This window comes from Gobio gobio (assembly GCF_949357685.1).
Source record: "Gobio gobio genome assembly, chromosome: 10".
NCBI lineage: Eukaryota > Metazoa > Chordata > Actinopteri > Cypriniformes > Gobionidae > Gobio > Gobio gobio.
Window position 1 is genome coordinate 57,250,258 of NC_137116.1, and position 22,147 is coordinate 57,272,404.

The 22,147-nt window shown below is 35.8% G+C and overlaps 1 protein-coding gene across 1 annotated transcript in view; it reads right to left on the reverse strand.

Moving 5' to 3' along the window:
• dock5 (dedicator of cytokinesis 5) overlaps positions 1–22,147 on the reverse strand; it is a 153,753-nt gene that overhangs the window by 128,185 nt on the left and 3,421 nt on the right. The window contains exons 2-9 of the mRNA XM_079828037.1: positions 15,924–16,007; positions 12,921–12,961; positions 12,744–12,799; positions 10,114–10,210; positions 9,842–9,990; positions 7,400–7,535; positions 5,350–5,507; positions 1,538–1,619 (exon numbers count right to left, since the gene is read on the reverse strand). Of these exons, the coding sequence (XP_079684163.1) occupies positions 1,538–1,619; positions 5,350–5,507; positions 7,400–7,535; positions 9,842–9,990; positions 10,114–10,210; positions 12,744–12,799; positions 12,921–12,961; positions 15,924–16,007 (803 nt within the window). The remainder of the gene's footprint in view (positions 1–1,537; positions 1,620–5,349; positions 5,508–7,399; positions 7,536–9,841; positions 9,991–10,113; positions 10,211–12,743; positions 12,800–12,920; positions 12,962–15,923; positions 16,008–22,147) is intronic.

Consider the following 22,147-nt stretch of genomic DNA (forward strand, 5'->3'; position numbering starts at 1 on the left):
AATATGAAATGTGCAGTTTAGCTACTTTCATCAAAAGCATTGCGCGACTCGCGCTGCAAAATGCCAATTCACGCTCACCAGCTTCTGTGGACATAAAGCCTATCTACTTTAATTTGATTGGTCATCTCAAATATTTTGACATTGACGAGTAGGCCTGTCACGATAACAAATTTTGTTGGACGATAAATTGGCCAAGAAATTATTGCGATAAATTATAATATTGTCGTTCTGAGACCATTTTCATCTAAAATAATGATAATGGCATAATAATGCAGGTGCACCTTTTCAAAGATCAATACATTTTTATTTCTAAAGACTATTTAACACTGAAAACGGAAAGCATTTTAAATATCCACAATAAATGAACAAAACAACCAAAACAAAAAAAGCAGTGGACTCTCAGTCTGTTCACAAACAAATGCTCTTGAATAAACAGCTGAAAACTGCAGCGGATGATTGTGTTTTAGATAGTGCTGGGAATCGATAAAAAAAATTTACTAATTAATCACATTTTTTTCTGTAATTAATCACGATTAATATGTTTTTAATGTTTTGATATTGTAATAATTTCAGTTACTCTCCAAATTAATGTAGAACCAATCTATTGACAGTATATTTTAAATATGTGTTGTATTGTCATGTGTTTATGAATGAAGGCCAGTATCACTGATGTCTCTATGAAACATTAATGACGTTACATTACAGTATAACTGAAAGATACCAATCTCAACATTTATTAGGCTTTAAAAAAACAACTTTTAATTTAAGTGAACTTAAAACAATCTCTACATAACCCCATTATAATAAATGTTATATTTACCTGTGGCCTTCCCTGTTAGACATATACAGAAATGTAATAGTTATCAACAACTTTCTGCGCACATACAGCGCGTTCTCTTGTGTCTTGTCGCGCTTAGAAGCATTTACATGTATAAGAGCGTGATCATATAATGTAACGCTCTGCAAAAATGGATATAAAATCGGATGCTGGAAATTATCGCAGCCGGAAAAATTATCGAGCTCATTTTTTCTATTGTGCGATTCATTGATTTATTGACCATCGTGACAGGCCTATTGACGAGTGGTGACAGACCGCAGGCAGCTCAGATGAGAAGATATCATTTCAGCACTAAAGTAGTGTTCATACTCCATTATTTCACAACATTTGTTATATACACCTCTGAAAGGTCACCGGTGACCTCATAGCGGACTACGGCCATGATTACAGTCTTGTAGCCTATAGTTTACTTCCACACTTCAGTCTGGTTCAGCTAGTTTCGCCACAGAGCCTTTACTGTACACATGATGTGCTTGTATCAAATTCAATTGGATAGAGAGAATGCTATCACTTCAAAAGAGCGGCCAATCACAGGCCCACCTAGCCCTTATGCTAATCCGGCCCTGCCCCTGATTGTAATAAAATTCCACAATTTTACTGTTCTCGCTGTATTTTTGATCTAATAAATGCAGCCTTGGTGAACATAAGACTTCTTTCAACAACAAACTATTGAGCGGTAGTTCTTTGAATCGTTGTTACCGTGAAGAGTGCAGGAAGGTTGTTGAGTTTCTCGATCTCTTTCGGCATGCCTGTGCTGTCCCACCGCACCAGGAAGTTCTCACTGATGGGACAAGAAAAATGTGTCACAAAAATATTTCAAGTTCAAATAGTTCAAACAACATTTACTAACCAAACTAGGTCTGTGAACAAAAGCCTGCCTTTATATGACAAGCTTAAGGGTTCATATTGAACATTTCTATCACTTTGTTGAGCTCCACTTTAGTGTTGTAGTCCTCAAGACCACTTTTTGAAGGTCTTGGTCTCAGACTAAGAGGACTCAGGAGTTTATCTCAAGTCCAGTCAAAACCACAACTGCAAGGATATCACTAAATTGCAAGTGCATTGTTTTATTTAACATCATTAATGTGATTTGATGTCAACATTTCTGCCCTTTATCGGGCGAAGAACCATATTTGATAACTTAATCGCACATTCCCAATGGCATTTACATGCCTCTCCATGAGCTCGTATAAGCACATGGATTTCTCCCAGCCAATCAGCGGATATCAGTCTACATCACAGACAGTGACACCATTGCATCTGACCAATCAAGAGTTGCCCGGGGCATTTCAAACTTCAGCGCCATTTCAGAATTTGTGAATGACGGATTTACGCTCCTACCTACTCTCATAAATACGGAAATAGCATCGAAACCAACAATGGTAAGTTAATGAAACTCACACATTATATGGTTGAATAGTTGTGTTAAATGTTGAGATAGATGTTGTTTGCGTAGGATTTCGAGAAATTAGTGAACGTTGGGGCATGAAAAATGGTATTTGATCAGGTAAGACTACCGCAAGTGACAGAATGTCCATTTTTAGACATACGCCCGATACGTCTAGTAAGCCATACGTAGGGTATTTTTGACAAATAATGCATTATAACGTAGGACAATAGTATTTAATAGTGCATTGAATGTTGCAACATGGTTGCATTACATTATACAGTGATCCAGTGGGAAACGCAAACCATTTATTTAAATAATCAAGCCATACATAATGAAATGTGTTAGCCTGGATGCCAGCCGATCTTAGCCCCGTCCACAACAATTGTGCTCGGGCAGTTCGGTCTGGACTTTCTCCGTAGAGGAGTAATTATGCCCGAACAGAAACTGTTCGGACCAATGAAATCATCAGGGCGGGCTTTAGACGATGATGGACAGATGATCAACAGTAACGTCATCATCCACGTCACCAAAGGCGCTTGGGTTGAATTTGCTCTTATCCTAAACGGAGAACTTGTTCGTATATGCATTCACCTTTACTATTTCTCTCAGAAATGATGATGGTGTTGGTAAGTAAACTCTGTGTATCCTTAAATTCTTTTTGTACAACACCGGCAAAGATCGTTTACACTCATCTTTTTCTTCTAACGTAACTTATTCCAGCGTGCGTGCAGACAGGGTTGCCAAGTTTTTACAACAAAACCCGCCCAATTGGCAATTGCTACTCAAAACTAGCCAAAAACAAGCCCAATAACTTTCCGGGGGGGTTCTCCGGGAAAAAGGGCATTTGGGGGGTAAAATATGTGTTATTTTGGCAGGGCTGGCAGCTAAAATTCGCATTCCTGGGTCTGTATATCACATAATTGTGGTCGCTTCAACCTGTGGACTTGGCAACACAGGTCAGTTGAGTTCTGTTGACATTTGACAACTAACGTTATGCGTCGCTCCGTTGCTCTGATTGGTTGTAGGTCTATCCAATTGAGGTCTTTCCTGGCTCGGTTGAAACACACCCCATAATCACAGCCCAACAGAGCAGATCAGATTCATATTCTGACTAGAATTGAGTATGACGACGTCAGGCTAGAAATGTGTCATTTTGGTCAGTTTTATGACCTTATAACAGTTTTCAATATACTTAAATGGCATATATTGGTGTTTGTTTTTACTGTGAGCCTCATTGCTGTTAAAAATAAGGGGTACCACCAGTATTTATAGTGCTATTTTTCACTTAATGCATTATAACATATAGGACACTAGTACTCAATAGTGCATTAAATGTAGCCACAGGTTTGCATAACATTATACAGTGATCCAGTGGGAAATGCAAGCCATTTATTAAAATGATCAAGCCATAAATAGTGAAATATGTGTAATTTTGGTTTTATTTATTATTATTTATTATTATTATGGTCTGCAAGGTCCGCCTGTGCCTCAATGCTGATCGCAACTGCTTTATCAAGGTAATTTATTAATTTATTTTTTTATATATATTTATTTTGTGTCTCATATTATGTATATATCCACTTTTTGGGAAAAGAATAACCCTAGTTCATTAAAGAAGTAGTTGACTTTGACATGAAAATGAAGAAATGTTCCTAAATAGATATTTTATAGATGTTTTATGTATTTATTTATATTTTATATATATATACACACTTTTATGACCATAGACCAGCGAGGAACCATATATGGTAACTTCATTGACCTTGATTTTCAACATAATGTATTAATTTTTACAGTCACAAAAGTTCAAAAGTCTTCTAAAAACCTACAATAACACTCCAGGGTTGAAATTTTGAATTTCCAAGTATTTCAAAGAGTGCCCTATAAAGGGTTCAAATGCAATCAATAACTTCTTTATAATGGGATTTCTTGTGTTACTGAGCTGCCGGGTTCAAAATCAATGCAGCTTTTCTCAAAAATGCCCAAAATTAATATAAATGCCCACAAAATTCTGAGATTTCGTTATTTTTATATAACATAGAATATAATTAAGCAATATCACAAGAACACGAGAGCTGTTTTCATGAATATACGCGTGATTGCAAATGATATTGATTTATACAAACGTTCAATAAACAAGACATTAATATTAAATGACATTTTAAACTGTGTCTTTGCTAATTCGGGCATGTTTCGTTATTAAATTAATCAGCTGCTTTGAACAAATCGGTTGAATAAAGGATTCCGGGACTGTTAAATAGTGTTAATGTTTTAATGTTAAATGAATCTGAACATTATTTATTATTTATGGTGTAATTGTACCAATTCAGATGCAACTTCTGTGCCATGAGTTTGATTGTCAGTGATTTGATTGGTAACAGCGCTATAGTGTCTTACTATTCTAATGGTATTTATTCATTAAATACAAGTCATTTCTCAGACAGTAGATATGGATCTTTTAGATTAATTTAAGGAGTGCTGGTCTTGGTCTTGGTCTTGGTCTTGGTCTTGGTCTTGGTCTTGGTCTTGGTCTTGGTCTTGGTCTTGGTCTTGGTCTTGGTCTTGGTCTGAGCACACGCTGGTCTTGGTCTTGGTCTCGGTTTAGGGGGTCTTGACTACAACACCAGTCCACTTATAATGCTAAATATCAATTTAATATGACCATTTCCCACACTCATCAAAAGCCCAATGCTTTCGAAATAGGCAATTTTTCAAGTTTGGCCAAGTTTTAATGGACTCCAGTTTGTTTTCATAACACAATATACCCTTTTAATTCAAAATGTCAAGGAAAATGTGATGATTCATGACACAAGCTCTTAAATATAAAAGAGAACCACACTGACTATGTGTTTTATATATCTTTTGAAAAACGATTTCACTGACTTATAAAAGAACAGATTCGTTTTCAGTCTCTTGGACATTCTCGCAAAGCAACTCATCTCATGAAATAAAATAACATGCTATTCATATTTCACCACTGAAAGCCACACTAGCTGTTCGTAGTGGACTACACTGGTGTATTTCAGCTTTTAAGAACTAAAACTTAGCCGGTTTTAGTGGACAGTCTATACTTCTGCCCTTCTGCTTTTAAAAAACAAACAGAAGGAAGAGACCGACTCACCTAATAAATTCAGACTTGTCAGGATCATATAATGACATGAAGAGTTCTGCGTCCTCGCCGATGTTGCACACAAAGTTTTTGAGATTCATTAAGAGGCTGTAGGTGTGCACGCCGCTGAAGAGGGCCTGACGCCGCTTCTCCAGGTTCTGGAGCCGCATCTAAAAACAGCAGAGGCATTGAGTAACAACAGTAGTGCGGAGATCCAGTAGAGCATGGGGCTAGCAATGCCACGGCCGTGGGTTTGATCACCAGGAAAAGCATGCGCTGATAAACTGTATACCTGAATGCAATGGATAAAAGCCTCTGTCAAATGCACACAATGTCAAATTTTACAATTGAAATGTTACCTTCGAAGACGCTTGAGAGGAAAGTCATTATTTATGCAAATAATGATTTAAAGGGTTAGTTCACCCAAAAATTAAAATTGTGTCATTAATTCCTCACCCTCATGTGGTTGGACACCCGTCAGACCTCCGTTCATCTTCAGACACAAATGAAGATATTTTAGTGTAAATCTGATGCTCTGAAAGGCCTCCATTGGCTCAACTTTACACTCTCAAGACCCTTAAAAGACACTAAAGACTAAAGTTACAAAGTCCATCTCACTACAGCGGCTCTACAATAACTTTATGAAGACGAGAATAGTTTCTGTGCGCAAAAAAACCCTAAATAACGACTTATATAGTGATGACGATTTCAAAACACGGCATCATGAAGCTTCGAAGCGGTATGAATCAGTGAGTCGATTCATGATTCGGATCGTGTGTCAAACCGCCAAACTGATGAAATTTGGCGATTCAAACTGCTGAATCGACTCACTGATTCATAACGCTCCAAACCGCTGAATCGACTCACTGATTCATAACGCTCTGAACCGCTGAATCGACTCACTGATTCATAACGCTCTGAACCGCTGAATCGACTCACTGATTCATAACGCTCTGAACCGCTGAATCGACTCACTGATTCATAACACTTCGAAGCTTCATGATGCCGTGTTTTGAAATCGTCATCACTATATAAGTCGTTATTTAGGGTTTTTTTGCGCACAGAAACTATTCTCGTCTTCATAAAGTTATTGTAGAGCCGCTGTAGTGAGATGGACTTTGTAACTTTAGTCTTTAGTGTCTTTTAAGGGTCTTGAGAGTGTAAAGTTGAGCCAATGGAGGCCTTTCAGAGCATCAGATTTACACTAAAATATCTTCATTTGTGTCTGAAGATGAACGGAGGTCTGACGGGTGTCCAACCACATGAGGCTCAGTCATTAATCACACAATTTACATTTTTGGGTGAACTAACCCTTTAAAACAAGATTTTAAAAGGAACACGCCACCATTTATGAAAATAGGCTCATTTTCCGACTCCCCTAGAGTTGAACAGTTGAGTTTTACCGTTTTCCAATCCATTCAGGCGATCTCCGGGTCTGGTGCTAGCACTTTTAGCATAGCTTAGCATAGATCATTGAATCTGATTAGACCGTTAGCATCTCGCTCAAAAATTCCCAAGAGGTTTGATCGCAACTTTTCATTTTCCGTCGGTCTTAGTACACGATGTAACTAAAGAACAGTCAAGTTTTAAATAGGAAAAATATCGAAACTCTTTGGTCATTTTTGAGCGAGACGCTAACAGTGCACTCAGGTTAGGGCTGAAATTTAAACAATAAATAGCGTTTTGTGGCTCTTTAATGTGTCGTGATCGCTCAGTTAAAGCTGAACCGATCATCTCTTCCTTCTAGTTCATTGATAAGCACGAAATAAACATGAATGAACACTAAAAGAAATGTTGTTTCAACCGCGGAAAGACACCAGTAAACATGTTTTCAAGTTCAAGTCCACCGGCGTTAATCTACTAACTCTCCTGACTGCTTTGTCGGACAAAATGGCAGATTCGGCGATGTGATTGGTCAGATCGCCTGTCAATCAAACTTGCGGCGAAGGGTGAATTGCGTTACATTATTAAGGAATTTAAATTAATCACATGCGTTAACGGTGAAAGCCCTAATATACATGTGTACATTTGATAATAAACAGAGCAAAAGCATGAGTTTTACCTTCTCCTCCTGTATCCGCTCATCAATACTGAGGGAAGCCGTCTCATGAGCCCGGAACAGACTGACTGTGCTGCTGCGCTCCGGATCTAGTGTGTTTCCGGCTTCATCCCGCACCACTAAATCAAGACCCAGAATCCTGTGCAACAGCCGCAGACATGTTTTACCACACAAGAGACACATCCCTACTGTATCATTCATTATCAACAGTTGAAGCAGTCCGTCAATATTTCTGCTTGAGGATCAGCAAATCTCATACACCAGTCCCTCCAGAAAAACGGCATTATGCGATCGCATGATTTAACGCATAATCAGCCAAAGTCCGCATATTTATGCGGGGGCCGCATTTTTTGTGTTGACCGATTTCAAAACACTGCATCATGAAGCTTTGGAGCGTTATGAATCAGTGAGTCGATTCAGCGGTTCAGATCGTTATGAATCAGTGAGTCGATTCAGCAGTTTGGAGCGTTATGAATCAGTGAGTCGATTCAGCGGTTCGGAGCCTTATGAATCAGAGAATCGATTCAGCGGTTTGGAGCGTTATGAATCAGTGAGTCGATTCAGCGGTTTGGAGCGTTATGAATCAGTGAGTCGATTCAGCGGTTCGGAGCCTTATGAATCAGTGAATCGATTCAGCGGTTTGGAGCGTTATGAATCAGTGAGTTGATTCAGCGGTTTGGAGCGTTATGAATCAGCGAGTCGATTCAGCGGTTTGGAGCGTTATGAATCAGTGAGTCGATTCAGCGGTTCGGAGCGTTATGAATCAGTGAGTCGATTCAGCGGTTTGGAGCGTTATGAATCAGTGAGTCGATTCAGCGGTTTGGAGCGTTATGAATCAGTAAGTCGCTTTAGCGGTTGGAGCGCTATGAATCAGAGAGTCGATTCAGCGGTTTGGAGCGTTATGAATCAGTGAGTCGATTCAGCGGTTCGGAGTGTTATGAATCAGTGAGTCGATTCAGCAGTTTGGAGCGTTATGAATCAGTGAGTCGATTCAGCAGTTTGGAGCGTTATGAATCAGTGAGTCAATTCAGCGGTTTGGAGCGTTATGAATCAGTGAGTCGATTCAGCAGTTCGGAGCCTTATGAATCAGTGAGTCGATTCAGCGGTTTGGAGCGTTATGAATCAGTGAGTCGATTCAGCGGTTTGGAGCGTTATGAATCAGTGAGTCGATTCAGCGGTTTGGAGCGGTATGAATCAGTGAGTCGCTTTAGCGGTTGGAGCGTTATGAATCAGCGAGTCGATTCAGCGGTTTGGAGCGTTATGAATCAGTGAGTCGATTCAGCAGTTTGGAGCGTTATAAATCAGTGAGTCGATTCAGCGGTTTGGAGCGTTATGAATCAGTGAGTCGATTCAGCGGTTTGGAGTGTTATGAATCAGTGAGTCGATTCAACGGTTCGGAGCGTTATGAATCAGTGAGTCGATTCAGCAGTTTGGAGCGTTATGAATCAGTGAGTCGATTCAGCGGTTTGGAGCGTTATGAATCAGTGAGTCGATTCAGCAGTTTGGAGCGTTATGAATCAGTGAGTCGATTCAGCGGTTTGGAGCGTTATGAATCAGTGAGTCGATTCAGCAGTTTGGAGCGTTATGAATCAGTGAGTCGATTCAGCGGTTTGGAGCGTTATGAATCAGTGAGTCGATTCAGCGGTTTGGATCGCCAAAGTCACGTGATTTCAGCTGTTTGACACGCGATCCAAATCATGAATCAACTCACTGATTCATAACGCTTCAAAGCTTCATGAGGCCGTGTTTTGAAATCGTCATCTCTATATAAGTCGTTATTTAGGGTTTTTTTGCGCACAGAAACTATTCTCGTCTTCATAAAGTTATTGTAGAGCCGCTGTAGTGAGATGGACTTTGTAACTTTAGTCTTTAGTGTCTTTTAAGGGTCTTGAGAGTGTAAAGTTGAGCCAATGGAGGCCTTTCAGAGCATCAGATTTACACTAAAATATCTTCATTTGTGTCTGAAGATGAACGGAGGTCTGACAAGAAGTCATTAATGACAGAATTTTCATTTTTGGCTGAACTAACCCTTTAAGAGATTGCACTTTGTGAATTGGAAGCACTCGAATGTCTGTTTTGTAAAACAGGAAGTTATTTATTAATTTTTTCAGAAGTTGTAGCATATTCCTTTTGTAAAGCTACAGAACTTGTTTGACTCAATGTTTTGTAAATTTGAGCCGTGTGTTTATTAAGGTCTTCAATAAAACAAGATGAGAAGTTATATATTCCCAGCACTTTCTGTGATGTGGTGCTTGTTTTCATCGAATCGCAGCTTTTGCAATTTCATCGCATACATTTGCATAAATATCCCGCATTTTCCAATCGCATTTTTTAAGAAAACATGCCGCATAATCAAGGATTTTTGCGCAACAATCACACAAAAAAAGCCGCATTTTTTCTGGAAGGACAGAGTTCTCACAGGATCTGTTTGTGGAACAGTCGCACCTGTTCCCATAGTCGATTTTGGCGGTGACTTTCTTCCTCAGCTCCACAAGTTCGTCGTTGGGAAGCGTGCCGGAGACGATCTGCGAGCGGTACTCGATCAGACTGTAGGCCATCTGCTGGATGCTGCGGAACAGCGAGCTCTTGTTGTTCTGGGATGGAGACCAACAGGTGATTTAAAACAACCATATCACAGCTTACAAAACACAGCAGATGGGATTTGTCTTTGTTGAACAAACACATCATGGGAATGAAACACAGGTGTGTTCACGAACCACGTAAAGATTGTGCCATATCTGTGTCCATTCTCGAAGCGTGGCGCCGAGCTCCTGCACCAGGGGCAAATCTGTGGGAACCACAGTCTCCTGTGTCCTGGGCATCAACAGAAAAACAGCATCTTGTGCAGTTACTCAAACCTGGACACTTTTAAAATGCCTAGGAAGCCATCGTTATAAAAAGTATTTAATTTATGCAAATTTGCATCCGGTTTTAATTTGTACAATTGCAAAGGATGTCACCCGTATTATTTTGTCAGCATATTGAATAATATATTTGAGGATACATGACAAGATAAATAAATGTAAATTAATATTAATTAAATAATATAATGAATATTCAAATTTAAATATTATTTATTCATTTTAAAACTACTTATTTTTAGTCGCATCAAAATAAAAATATACATAATATATGTGTGTGCTGTGTATAATTATGTATATTTTAATACACAGACATACATGTATATACTTAAGAAATATTTGCATGTATATACTGTATATCATTTGGATTATATATTAACATGAATATTAATTTTATATATAAATATAACACATTGTTTTTGAATGTATACATGCATTTGTGTATGGTTATATGTACATAATTATACACAGTAAACATATATATTTTGTAAACAGAAACTTTTATTTTGGATGCGATTTCTTGTGATAAAAAAATAAATACATAAATAAATAAATAGATATAGATAAATATTAATATATATATAATATAAATAAACAAATATTAATAAAAATATATATTAATATTAATAAATATATAAGTAAATATATAAATATGAAAATAAATATATAAATATATAGGTATTCAGATAAAGATAAAGATTAGGATTTATATGTAATCTGTATGTATAGGCTCCATAGCGTGAGAACAAGATGCCCAGTGTCCATTGTTTTAAATGTATGTACATGACATGTATGTTCAAAATTTCAGGGCAGCCAAATTTTTATTTACTTACTTTATACAGACACATAAGCCTAAGCCTTTTCCAGAAAGCTGGGAGGCTAAAACTTGATTATGTTCATATCAGAGCATTTTTCTGCCTGAAATATTCCTCCACTTCTCCGACATCTCATAAACTTCCCTCAAAATGCACATTTAGAGCTGCCTACATAGCATTATATTGAGCTCCTACTCATCTCAGCACACACACATCATACACACACACTATACACCTTCATTAGGCTACATCAAAATCATTTAGTATCATCTATTTATTATTTATTAAATAAGCTCAGTCCACATTTATGTAACAAACTGCTCTTATTTACACACGTTTATTCATAGAAAATGTGTATGTTGAGAATTGAGGGAAAAAATCATTCAGTATAAATAAATATTAATAAATATACAAATATAAATAAATATTATAAATAAATAAATAAATAAATAAAAAAATAAAAAATAAAAAATAAAAAAAATATATATATATATATATATATATATATATATATATATATATATATATATATATATATATATATATATATATATATATATATATATATATATATATATATATATATAATTAATTAAATATATATAAAAAGTAAATAAATAAATATATATAAATGTATAAATATCATTATATAAAAAATACATATAAATATATATTTAAAAATATATATATATATTAATAAATATAAATAAATATAAAAAAATATATATATATTATATATATAAAATAAATATATATATAAATAAATATAAAAATATATAAATATAAATATATATTTATTTATTTTTATTTATATATTTTTATATATATATATATATATATATATATATATATATATATATATATATATATATATATATATATATATATATATAAATATATATATATATATATATATATATATATATATAAATAAATAAATATCATATATATATATATATATATATATATAAATTAATTAAATATATATATAAAAGTAAATAAATAAATAAATAAATAAATAAATATATATAAATGTATAAATATCATTATATACAAAAATACATATAAATATATATTTAAAAAAATATATAAATATATATATATATTAATAAATAATAAATATAAAAATATAAATAAATAAATAAATAAATAAATAAATAAATAAATAAATAAATAAATAAATAAATAAATAAATAAATAAATAAATGTATAAATATAATATATAAAATATATATATATAAATATATATATATATATATAAATATTAATAAATATTAAATATATTATATATATATATAAAAAAATAGAAATATATATATAAATAAATATAAATATAAATATATAAACATAAATAAATATAAATATGTATAAATATTATTTGGTCCAAAACATTCAGCAATGCAGTGACCATGTTGTGTGACTTTGGCTTGCTGGGAGATTCAAAATATATTTTCTTGCCAAATGTGTTGCTATGATACATGTCAGAGCATTTCCCTCATATTCATGAATCATGCATTATTTCACAACAAGTGCTTCAGTGTGTGTTTGAGAGCAAGCCTGCGGAAGAGGACAGAACTGCAGGCCTTCCTGATGGCACACGGTTCATTAAGTGACAGACAATTTGTCACGAATGAATTATAGAGCATTATTAACATATGATCTGCCTCTTACCCCGTTCCCTCAACTCTCGCTTCTTTCAGATGAATGTAGTTGGCGGGGAAAATGCCCTTTGAAATAAGACAAAGAAGCATATTTGTGAGAACCCACGCAATTCTTCCCGCCCGCTGCAGAATGTCAGGTAATGATTAGATTGTCATTTTATCAGTAGGATGATAATTATCCCAACACCTTTTGTGATTTCTGTCGTAGTGTGTATCCTCGGTACCACCCTGGGAGAAGGAGGAGAAAAAAAAGAGAAGATCTTTGAGACAGATGATGCCACATGGCAGATGCTGCTCTATATTATTTATATAACAGAATAAGGCAGATGTTCAGAGTTAACATCACTAGCGAATATAGTGTAGTCGTAAATAACAAAATCAGGTTCTCTTTTCTTATATCCATCATATTTACAAGAAGAGAGACATCAAAATGAAAGCTGGGGAGTGTACATTAAATAATAATGATAATGGTAATATAATAAAGTTTTCATTGTGAATGTTGATTGTACAATTGACTGCACTGAAAAATTATTTGTTGAATTTACTACATTTTTTTATCGTAAGTGGTCGCAATCAATCTCAATTTAAACAAAAACACATGCAATTCCCATAAAACCAATTCATTTTTTTTTAATTAAAATCAAAAAACGAAATTAATTATTTAAACGAGCACAAATTAATTATGCTTAATTTAACCGGGCCATAATAATTTTTTTTCAGTGTGTGTGCTGTTGAAGAAGAATATCTATACACTGTGTGCAGAATTATTAGGCACGTTGATTTTCAAATCATATTTTTTTTCCAGGCACATTTGACCAATTCCAAACCACAGTAATCCTAATAATAAATATAGCAGCAAGCAGCCATTAACGGGGCCAAACGCAACAGAGGAAAACAAGGAAGATAGCAGCAGGCCGACTGAAAAAACGAGTGAAGACATTTGAAGCAAATCCGTTAAAACCCCACATTAAAACATTGAGTTGTATAGTGCCAATGTCATGTTTTGTTCTATTATAGCGCCACCAAGAGGCACAATCCTACCATTGTTTTTATGTGTCCTCGGAGTGAGCCCATTCATGTGTGTGTCAATTTTGGTGAAAATATCTCATTTCGTTTTGGAGTTATAGACATTTATATGAAAAAACAAGTAAAAAATGACTGACACCTGACTTTATTTGGATTTTACTGCCCCTTACTATCAATATTTTTACATTTAGGCAGTGATATTTAACTATCGACCTATATTTTCGAACTTCTGACGCTGGTTTCGTCTCGATCGGACTAGCGGTTTCGAAGATATCAGCTAACGTTTTTTTAAGCGCTAAATTACCGCGCTGCACAAACCATACGCCGAAATCTGGCAAATCTGGTATTGTTGGACTCGGCAAGGATTCAGGAGACAAAAAAAGTTACTCCCATGAAAGTAAGTCAACCACACCCAAAGCGTTTGGGAAAAAAAATCTCCACTAGGTGGCGCTGTTTCAAAACTTGTCAGGCTACTTTAGGGCATCGTGCTGATGACCCATACCGAGTTTCGTAACAATCCGTTCATGCATTCATAAAATACAGCATTTTAGCACATAATTCAAAATGGCCGACAGTCAAAATGGCCAATATGGTAAAATTGGATATCAGACAACACAGCATGCCGTCCCAAATCTAATATTTATGATTTTTGGACAAACAGTTCAGAAGTTATACGCAAAAACAGCAATTTTTCGTATCTCCAGAACAGTAGGTGGCGCTGTGCCGAAACGCTGCATGTTGCCTCAGGTTATGATTGTGATGACTTGTACCAAGTTTGGTTTGAATACGATAAAGCATTGTGGAGATATAGCCTTAAGTGTATTTTTGCAAGCGTTACGTAAAATTTGTTTGCATGTTAATCAAAAACGATATGACGAATCAACTTGAATTCCACGTTTTTTTGTCAGCATGGTCTGAAGATGATCTGGATCAATTTTCGTGTAAATCGGACCAACGGCCTAGGAGGAGTTTGAAAAAGTTGGGTTTCGGTTAATTAAAAATGGCGGGCTTTGTAAAGGGAGATCTCAGCTCTGATTGGTCTAGAAGCATGATCGACATGTCTATAGAAAGCTCAGCTTTTTTGACGTATGACGCAAAAATCGCGGCTAACAAAGACGATCAAAACTAAGGATAAAAGAGTATTTGTCTGCATCACATGTTTTGATCTGGACATCGGTGACATATCACAGTGTCGTTTGGCCATGCTTGCTCACACACATGTGAAAATGGTCTCATTTTGAAGAAAACAACCTAAGAAACGAGCTGATATAGCGTTTGAGGCTATTAGCTCCACAACACGTTATTGATCCGAACAGGAATATGACTCATGTGTTTGCTTGTTCAAAGGAGTCATTTCCATCTTCGTGATTCTTTTGATAATAACGTTACTGTAAAGTGTTGGATCGGTGAAATAAACTGCACAGTGATATTCTTGAGGTTCAGAGCTTTTGTTTGATATATGGCATGTCTATTTTTGGCGAGATTGTGTGATATAAATATGAAATTTAATATTTTTCATATGATTTTCTCAATGTCATTGCAGGGGGGTCAAATTCAGACCTTATTATCTTTTTCTATGTAACATAAATGCAAAAGTGATTGGGTTATCAAGAAAGCTAATCTTTCAAACGATACCGTATATGTCTAGTTTTGTGCTGTACAACTTATAGATTTTTTCAAATGATTATGATGATGCAATATTGGACAAACGGGTGCAGAGCTGAATGAAGATTGAACCACTGGAGTCACATGGACTATTTTAACCATGTCTTCATTTCTGGAGCTTGAAAGTGTTAAATTGCTGTCTATGGAGGGGTCAGAGAGCAGAAATATCTTCATTTGTGTTCAGAAGATGACGAAGGTCTTACAGGTTTGGACATGAGGGAGAGGAATTAATGACAGAACTTGAATTTTTGGGTGAATTAACCCGTTAACAGCAGCTTAAATGTCAGAGGTAGAAAATGGTAATTGAAAAAAATGCTACAAAGTGATCCTGTTAAATCCTCCAAGCATAACATATGGAAGTTAATGTGTGTGTTGCGGGCCGAAGTTCATCCGAAGTTCCCGACAGAACTGCCCCAGATGATGTGTTCAGTGCGAGTGTGAACACGCTCTCAGAAAGTGTAGGTGGACATGTCGAGACGCGCTGGAGCTCAACACTCACCTTCAAACGCCTCCAGAATGTGCACCGTGTCCCCCACCTGAAGACTCAGCTCTGGCTCTCCTTTGGCATCGTAGTTATAGATCGCTGAAATGTAGACAAGAGGCGTCACAGACAAACAACTAAACTACAACAAATCCTGTGAACGGGGGGGAATGACAGCACACCAACTGCTGCAGGAGTGAAAGCTTCTCGAGTGACATCTCTGACGTCGATCAGTGTGACTCAGATCTTCAAACTAACGTCAAAAGCAACCCAAACTCCCAGTGAGATTACAACAACAAAAAAGACGGCCCCTAAAAGCATGCCATAATATATGATAGCGTGTTCTGAGAGGTTCTACTGGTCAAAAGAGCACACGTCAAGAGCCAGATTAACTAAACAGCGCTTGAGAGTGAAGTGAGTGACTATAAATATTAGGGATGCAACACTACAGTTAGTCCACGGTTCAACACACACCTCGGTTTTTACCCACGGTTTTCGGTTGGGTTCTGATGGCTTGTCACATACATTTTTTGTTATTCTATTCTTAGGCGACAGGAACAGCAAGAGGTTAAAGAGAAAAAAGACTATTTTTTTATTGCAATACTCTTTCTTTATTTTACTTAAAAGAATTGAAAAACCCTTACTTAAACTTAAAACTTTACTTTAAAAAAAATCAAGATGAATTGCTTAAATAAAGTGAACAGCATCATAAATAATTTTTTTGAGTGCAAAAATTAAAACGGAAAAAATGGAATTAGCAAAAATTAAAATGGAAAAAATTATTTTATAGGGCCCTATGTATGCAAAAAAAAAGGTAATAAAGATAACTTTAAAGGCACAGGTCCCTATCATACACCCGGCGCAATTCTAATCCAAAAAAATCGTACATATCGAGCCTTTATGATTTATCCTCAACCTCCAAGATACAGTTTTGAGTCCTTCAGAGTCAGCAATAGTAACAGTGACGCTCGCCTTAGCAAAAAAGTCCATTTCTATGCAGGAGATCCAACACAACAGCAGAGTTTGGGATGAAATATTGCCCTGCACAAACAGCATCTGAAATGTTAGGCACTGTACAAATGCCGGTTTGTGGAATGCGAGTGTCTTTCCTCATGCTAGGAGTAACACTTCTGTGCTGTTGAACTGCAGATGAACCTGCGAGAGCATGTCTGCGCTACAAGGCCCGAGTTTCCTCCCTCTTGAATGCTGAAGGACACTTAGTGGGAGTGCAAGCTTTCTGTGCATCATCTGCCTCCACACTGCTCTCCATCCGCAGAACACATGCAGAAATAACACAACCTGCACGCAAAGAGGAAATCCAGGAAAGAGTCGCACACTGACACAACTCATCATCTGTGCTGTATAAACACAGGTAAATGACCTGACTAACATCCTCATTCCTCACACACATGTTCACTTACACTGAAGAAACAGAGCTGAAACACGATTGGCTTAGCAGTGATTGTCAACCGATTCAACTAAACTGTTCAGCATCACAATTCAGTGTTAATTCAGCCTTTCTTCACTGATGAAAACGAGACGATAACTAAATACATTTGTATGACACAAAACTATGACGGAGGATTTTAGACTCAAAATGATGAGTAAATGCACACACACTTATCCATGAACTTGATCACTTGTTTTACTATCCACAAATAAATGTCTTTTAACTTGTGTGTGCAAAATACAGAATTACATGAATGTGCAGCGATTAGTACAAATAGAGACATAGTTGTGCAGGCCGGTCACAATTTTTGTTTCGCGATATATCGTATTTAACATTAAAATTTTTACTGTATATTTGATCAAATAAAGTTTTAGCCTGATCGCCGTTCACTGCCATTATATGGAGGAGCGCTTTTAACATTTCTGCTTTAAAGGTCCGAGAAAGACGAAAGAGACAGAGACAGAGCGAGAAAAAGATGAGTTTATTTTCATTACGGGTTGAACTATCCCTTTAAGAAATCACGTGAAATATACCATATTCCACATTATTAAATATATCAAAAATATGTTATGTTGTATATTTCACATGAAATATATAATGTGTAAAAATACAACGTATTAAAACAAACAAAAATAGTTATTTTAAATTGTAATAATATTTAACTTTACAATTTTTACTGTATTTTTAATCAAATAACTGCATATTTCACATTAATAAATATATTGAAAATATATTATGCTGTATATTTCACACAAAATATATAATGTGTAAAAATACAACGTATTAAAGCAAACAAAAAAATTGTCATTTTTAATTGTAATAATATTTAACTTTACAATTTTTACTGTATTTTTAATCAAATAACTGCATATTTCACATTAATAAATATATTGAAAATATATTATGTTGGATATTTCACATGAAATATATAATGTGTAAAAATACAACATTAAAACAAAAAAGTTATAATTTAAAAATATTACAGTTTTTACTGCAAATTTGATTAAATAACTGCATATTTCACATTAATAAATATATATTGAAAATATATTATGTTGTATATTTCACATGAAATATATAATGTGTAAAAATACAACGTATTAAAACAAAACAAAAATATTTTTTAATTGTAATAATATTTAACAATATTACAGTTTTTACTGTATATTTTATCAAATAACCACATATTTCACATTAATAAATATATATTGAAAATATTTTATGTTGTATATTTCACATGAAATATATAATGTGTAAAAATACAAAGTATTAAAAAAATATTTTAAATTATAATAATATTTAACATTACAATTTTTACTGTATTTTTAATCAAATAACGGCATATTTCACATTAATAAATATATTGAAAATATATTATGTTGGATATTTCACATGAAATATATAATGTGTAAAAATACAACATTAAAACAAAAAAATGTAATAATTTAAAAATATTACAGTTTTTACTATATATTTGATCAAATAAAGTTTCAGCTGATCGCCGTTGACTGCATTATATGGAGGAGCGCGTGCAGGACGCTTTAACGTTTCTGCTTTAAAGGTCCGAGAAAGCAGAAGGACACGGGGCATTAGAACAACAGCAGATGAGTTTATTTTCATTTCAGGGTGAACACTAAAAACTGAAAGTTATTCTTCAATGGCAGACGATCTGCAGCGCTGCCTCTCCGGCTCAGGTCTTGTTCAGGCATGCACATTATTCAAATACAGACTCATAGATAAACCCGAAAGCTTGAGGCTACGCTTCTGCACATGCTTCTGCACATCTCAAGCACATACGCTTCTTTTCCACCGCAGAGAAGGTGAAGCAACTTCTTTCGCTTTAATCTACGGTGGAGTTTGGATTGAACAAATTCATTACAGCCTGGAAAAAAACGTGCAACCATATCTCATAACTTCCGCAATTCAGCACATAAACTTCAGATTAATCATTTATAACACAGGTGTGACTTCCTGTCCACACCCAGACCTCAAAGAGGAGTGTCAAACACAGGGAGAATTTCACCCCCCCGAGCTACAAACATACCATTTCATCCACATTAACACTTTTTATCACTTTAAGAAAGCTGCCACAGTCTCGGCTCCACAGACTATGCTTCAGCTCACACACTGGGCTGCATTTGAGCGTGTGATTTGTGGTCTGGGCCAAATGGGCCATAGAGGTGTCACAGTGGTGCATGCTGGGATGTGCTAGCAGGCTCAAACACTAGCTAGTCATTTAGCCATGAGCGATTTTATGTGCTTTTCTCTGAACAGAGAGCAGATGTGTGATGGCACTTGTGAAAACAATGCCTTGTGGTTACAATGACATGCAAAAAAGTGCTAAAGTCATGGTGCAAAAACAGCTCCAATGAGTGTGATTAGAACAAATAGATACACTTTATTTCCATGGTCAACTTTAGATATTCTACTAACTTGTCAACTAACTCTCATTAGAGTATTAGGTTAGAGCTTGGGTAAGTAGAATAAATTGTTATTTATATTCAAAATAAAGTGTTAGAAGATATTAAAGGGATAGTTCACACAAATGAACATTAGGCCATGATTTCCTCATCCTCAAGTCATCTGAGGTGTGTGTGACATTCTTCTTTCAGACGAATATAATCTGAGTTATATTACACAAGTCCAGGCTAATCCAAGCATTAATAGCAGTAATAGTTGCTCTGTTTTTGAAGTCCATAAAAAGTGCATCTATCCATCATATAACTGCTCCACACGGCTCTGGGGTGTTAATAAAGGCCTTCTGAAGCAAATCAATGCGTTTGTGTAAGAAAAATATCCATATTTAAAACTTTATCAAGTAAACTTACGGCCTCCGCCTTCTGTGTAAAAGTGTTGAATGTTGAAAGTGAAACTCCAGATGTGTGTGTGACGTCATGACGAGCGGAGCTGAGCGTTAGTCTTTCCATCCGCAGGAGAACTTTACACACTTTCTCCAGAAACTGAACAGGGAAGGCGGAGGCTGAAAGTTTACTTGATAAAGTTTTAAATATGGATATTTTTCTTACACAAACGCGTCGATTCGCTTCAGAAGGCCTTTATTAACACCCCAGAGCACATATATCACTATTTTCTATTTTAAATTAGTGATATATTCTATTTACACCATATAAAAGTAGTTATTTGCAATATGGGTAAATAGTAATTAGATGCTATTTATACTTTATTTTGACATATACACACTATTCGCACCTCAGTATTGTTGAACATTAATAGGATGCAATAATAACATACACTCTAAAAAAAAGGTTCTATATAGCACCAAAATTGGTTCTTCGTCGTAATCATAGGGGAACCATTATTGGTGCTATATAGCACCATATCTTAACATGTTCTGTATATGGTAGCGGTGCTATATAGACCATATCTTAACATGTTCTGTATATGGTAGCGGTGCTATATAGACCATATCTTAACATGTTCTGTATATGGTAGCGGTGCTATATAGACCATATCTTAACATGTTCTGTATATGGTAGCGGTGCTATATAGACCATATCTTAACATGTTCTGTATATGGTAGCGGTGCTATATAGACCATATCTTAACATGTTCTGTATATGGTAGCGGTGCTATATAGACCATATCTTAACATGTTCTGTATATGGTAGCGGTGCTATATAGACCATATCTTAACATGTTCTGTATATGGTAGCGGTGCTATATAGCACCTCAGCCAAAGAACCGCTGAAAAACCTCGGAAGAACCTCGGAAGAACCACTGAAGTGCTATATAGCACTTAAAAAGCTTCCCCTATGATTACGAGCCAAGAACCATTTTTAGTGCCATATAGAACCTTTTTTTTTTTTAGAGTGTCTTAGTGTGTAAATGATTATATTTATTAAAATGATTAAATGGATGCGGCTTTACTGGGACAATAAAAGCCCTCTCTACACCGACCCCTAACCCTACCCAATAAATGCTTTTATTATTATTAAACATTACGTTAGCCACTTTATTTCCATTTTACTGAAAGTAAATGCCTTTCTGATGTGATGTGGGATGGGAAAAGAGAGAAGAGTGAGCTCTGCAAAAGGCGGATTTGAACCCGGGTCGATTGCGTCAAAACCAAGGTCTTTAAAGGGTTAGTTCAGCCAAAAATGTAAATTGTGTCATTAATGACTGAGCCTCATGTGGTTGGACACCCGTCAGACCTCCGTTCATCTTCAGACACAAATGAAGATATTTTAGTGTAAAGCTGATGCTGAGAAAGGCTTCAGATAGGCCTCCATTGGCATTCAGTACATTTACACTCACAAGACCCATAAAAGGCACTAAAAACGTCGTTACAAAGTCCATCTCACCACAGTGACTCTACAATAATCTTACGATGCCACGACAATAGTTTTTGTGCGCAAAAAAAAATCTAAATAACACCTTTATCCAGCTTGTTCTTGTCTTCCGTGTGTGTCTCCACGACGCATGCGTGAGAATATGAGCAGATCCGGCGTTCGGGAATCCATCAAATGCTCACTTTAGCCCCATTTTGAGAACTACAGCGAGACCTAAAGCACGATCAGTGTAGAATTCAACAGCTGAGATACGCGCGTCTTCCTCTGCTTGAGAACAAATCTCTTCTGGGTCATGTGTCCGAACGCCGGATCTGCTCATATTCTCACGCATGCGTCGTGGAGACACACACGGAAGACAAGAACAAGCTGGATAAAGGTGTTATTTTGATTTTTTTTTTCGCACAAAAGCTATTGTCGTGGCATCGTAAGATTATTGTAGAGTCACTGTGGTGAGATGGACTTTGTAACGGCGTTTTTAGTGC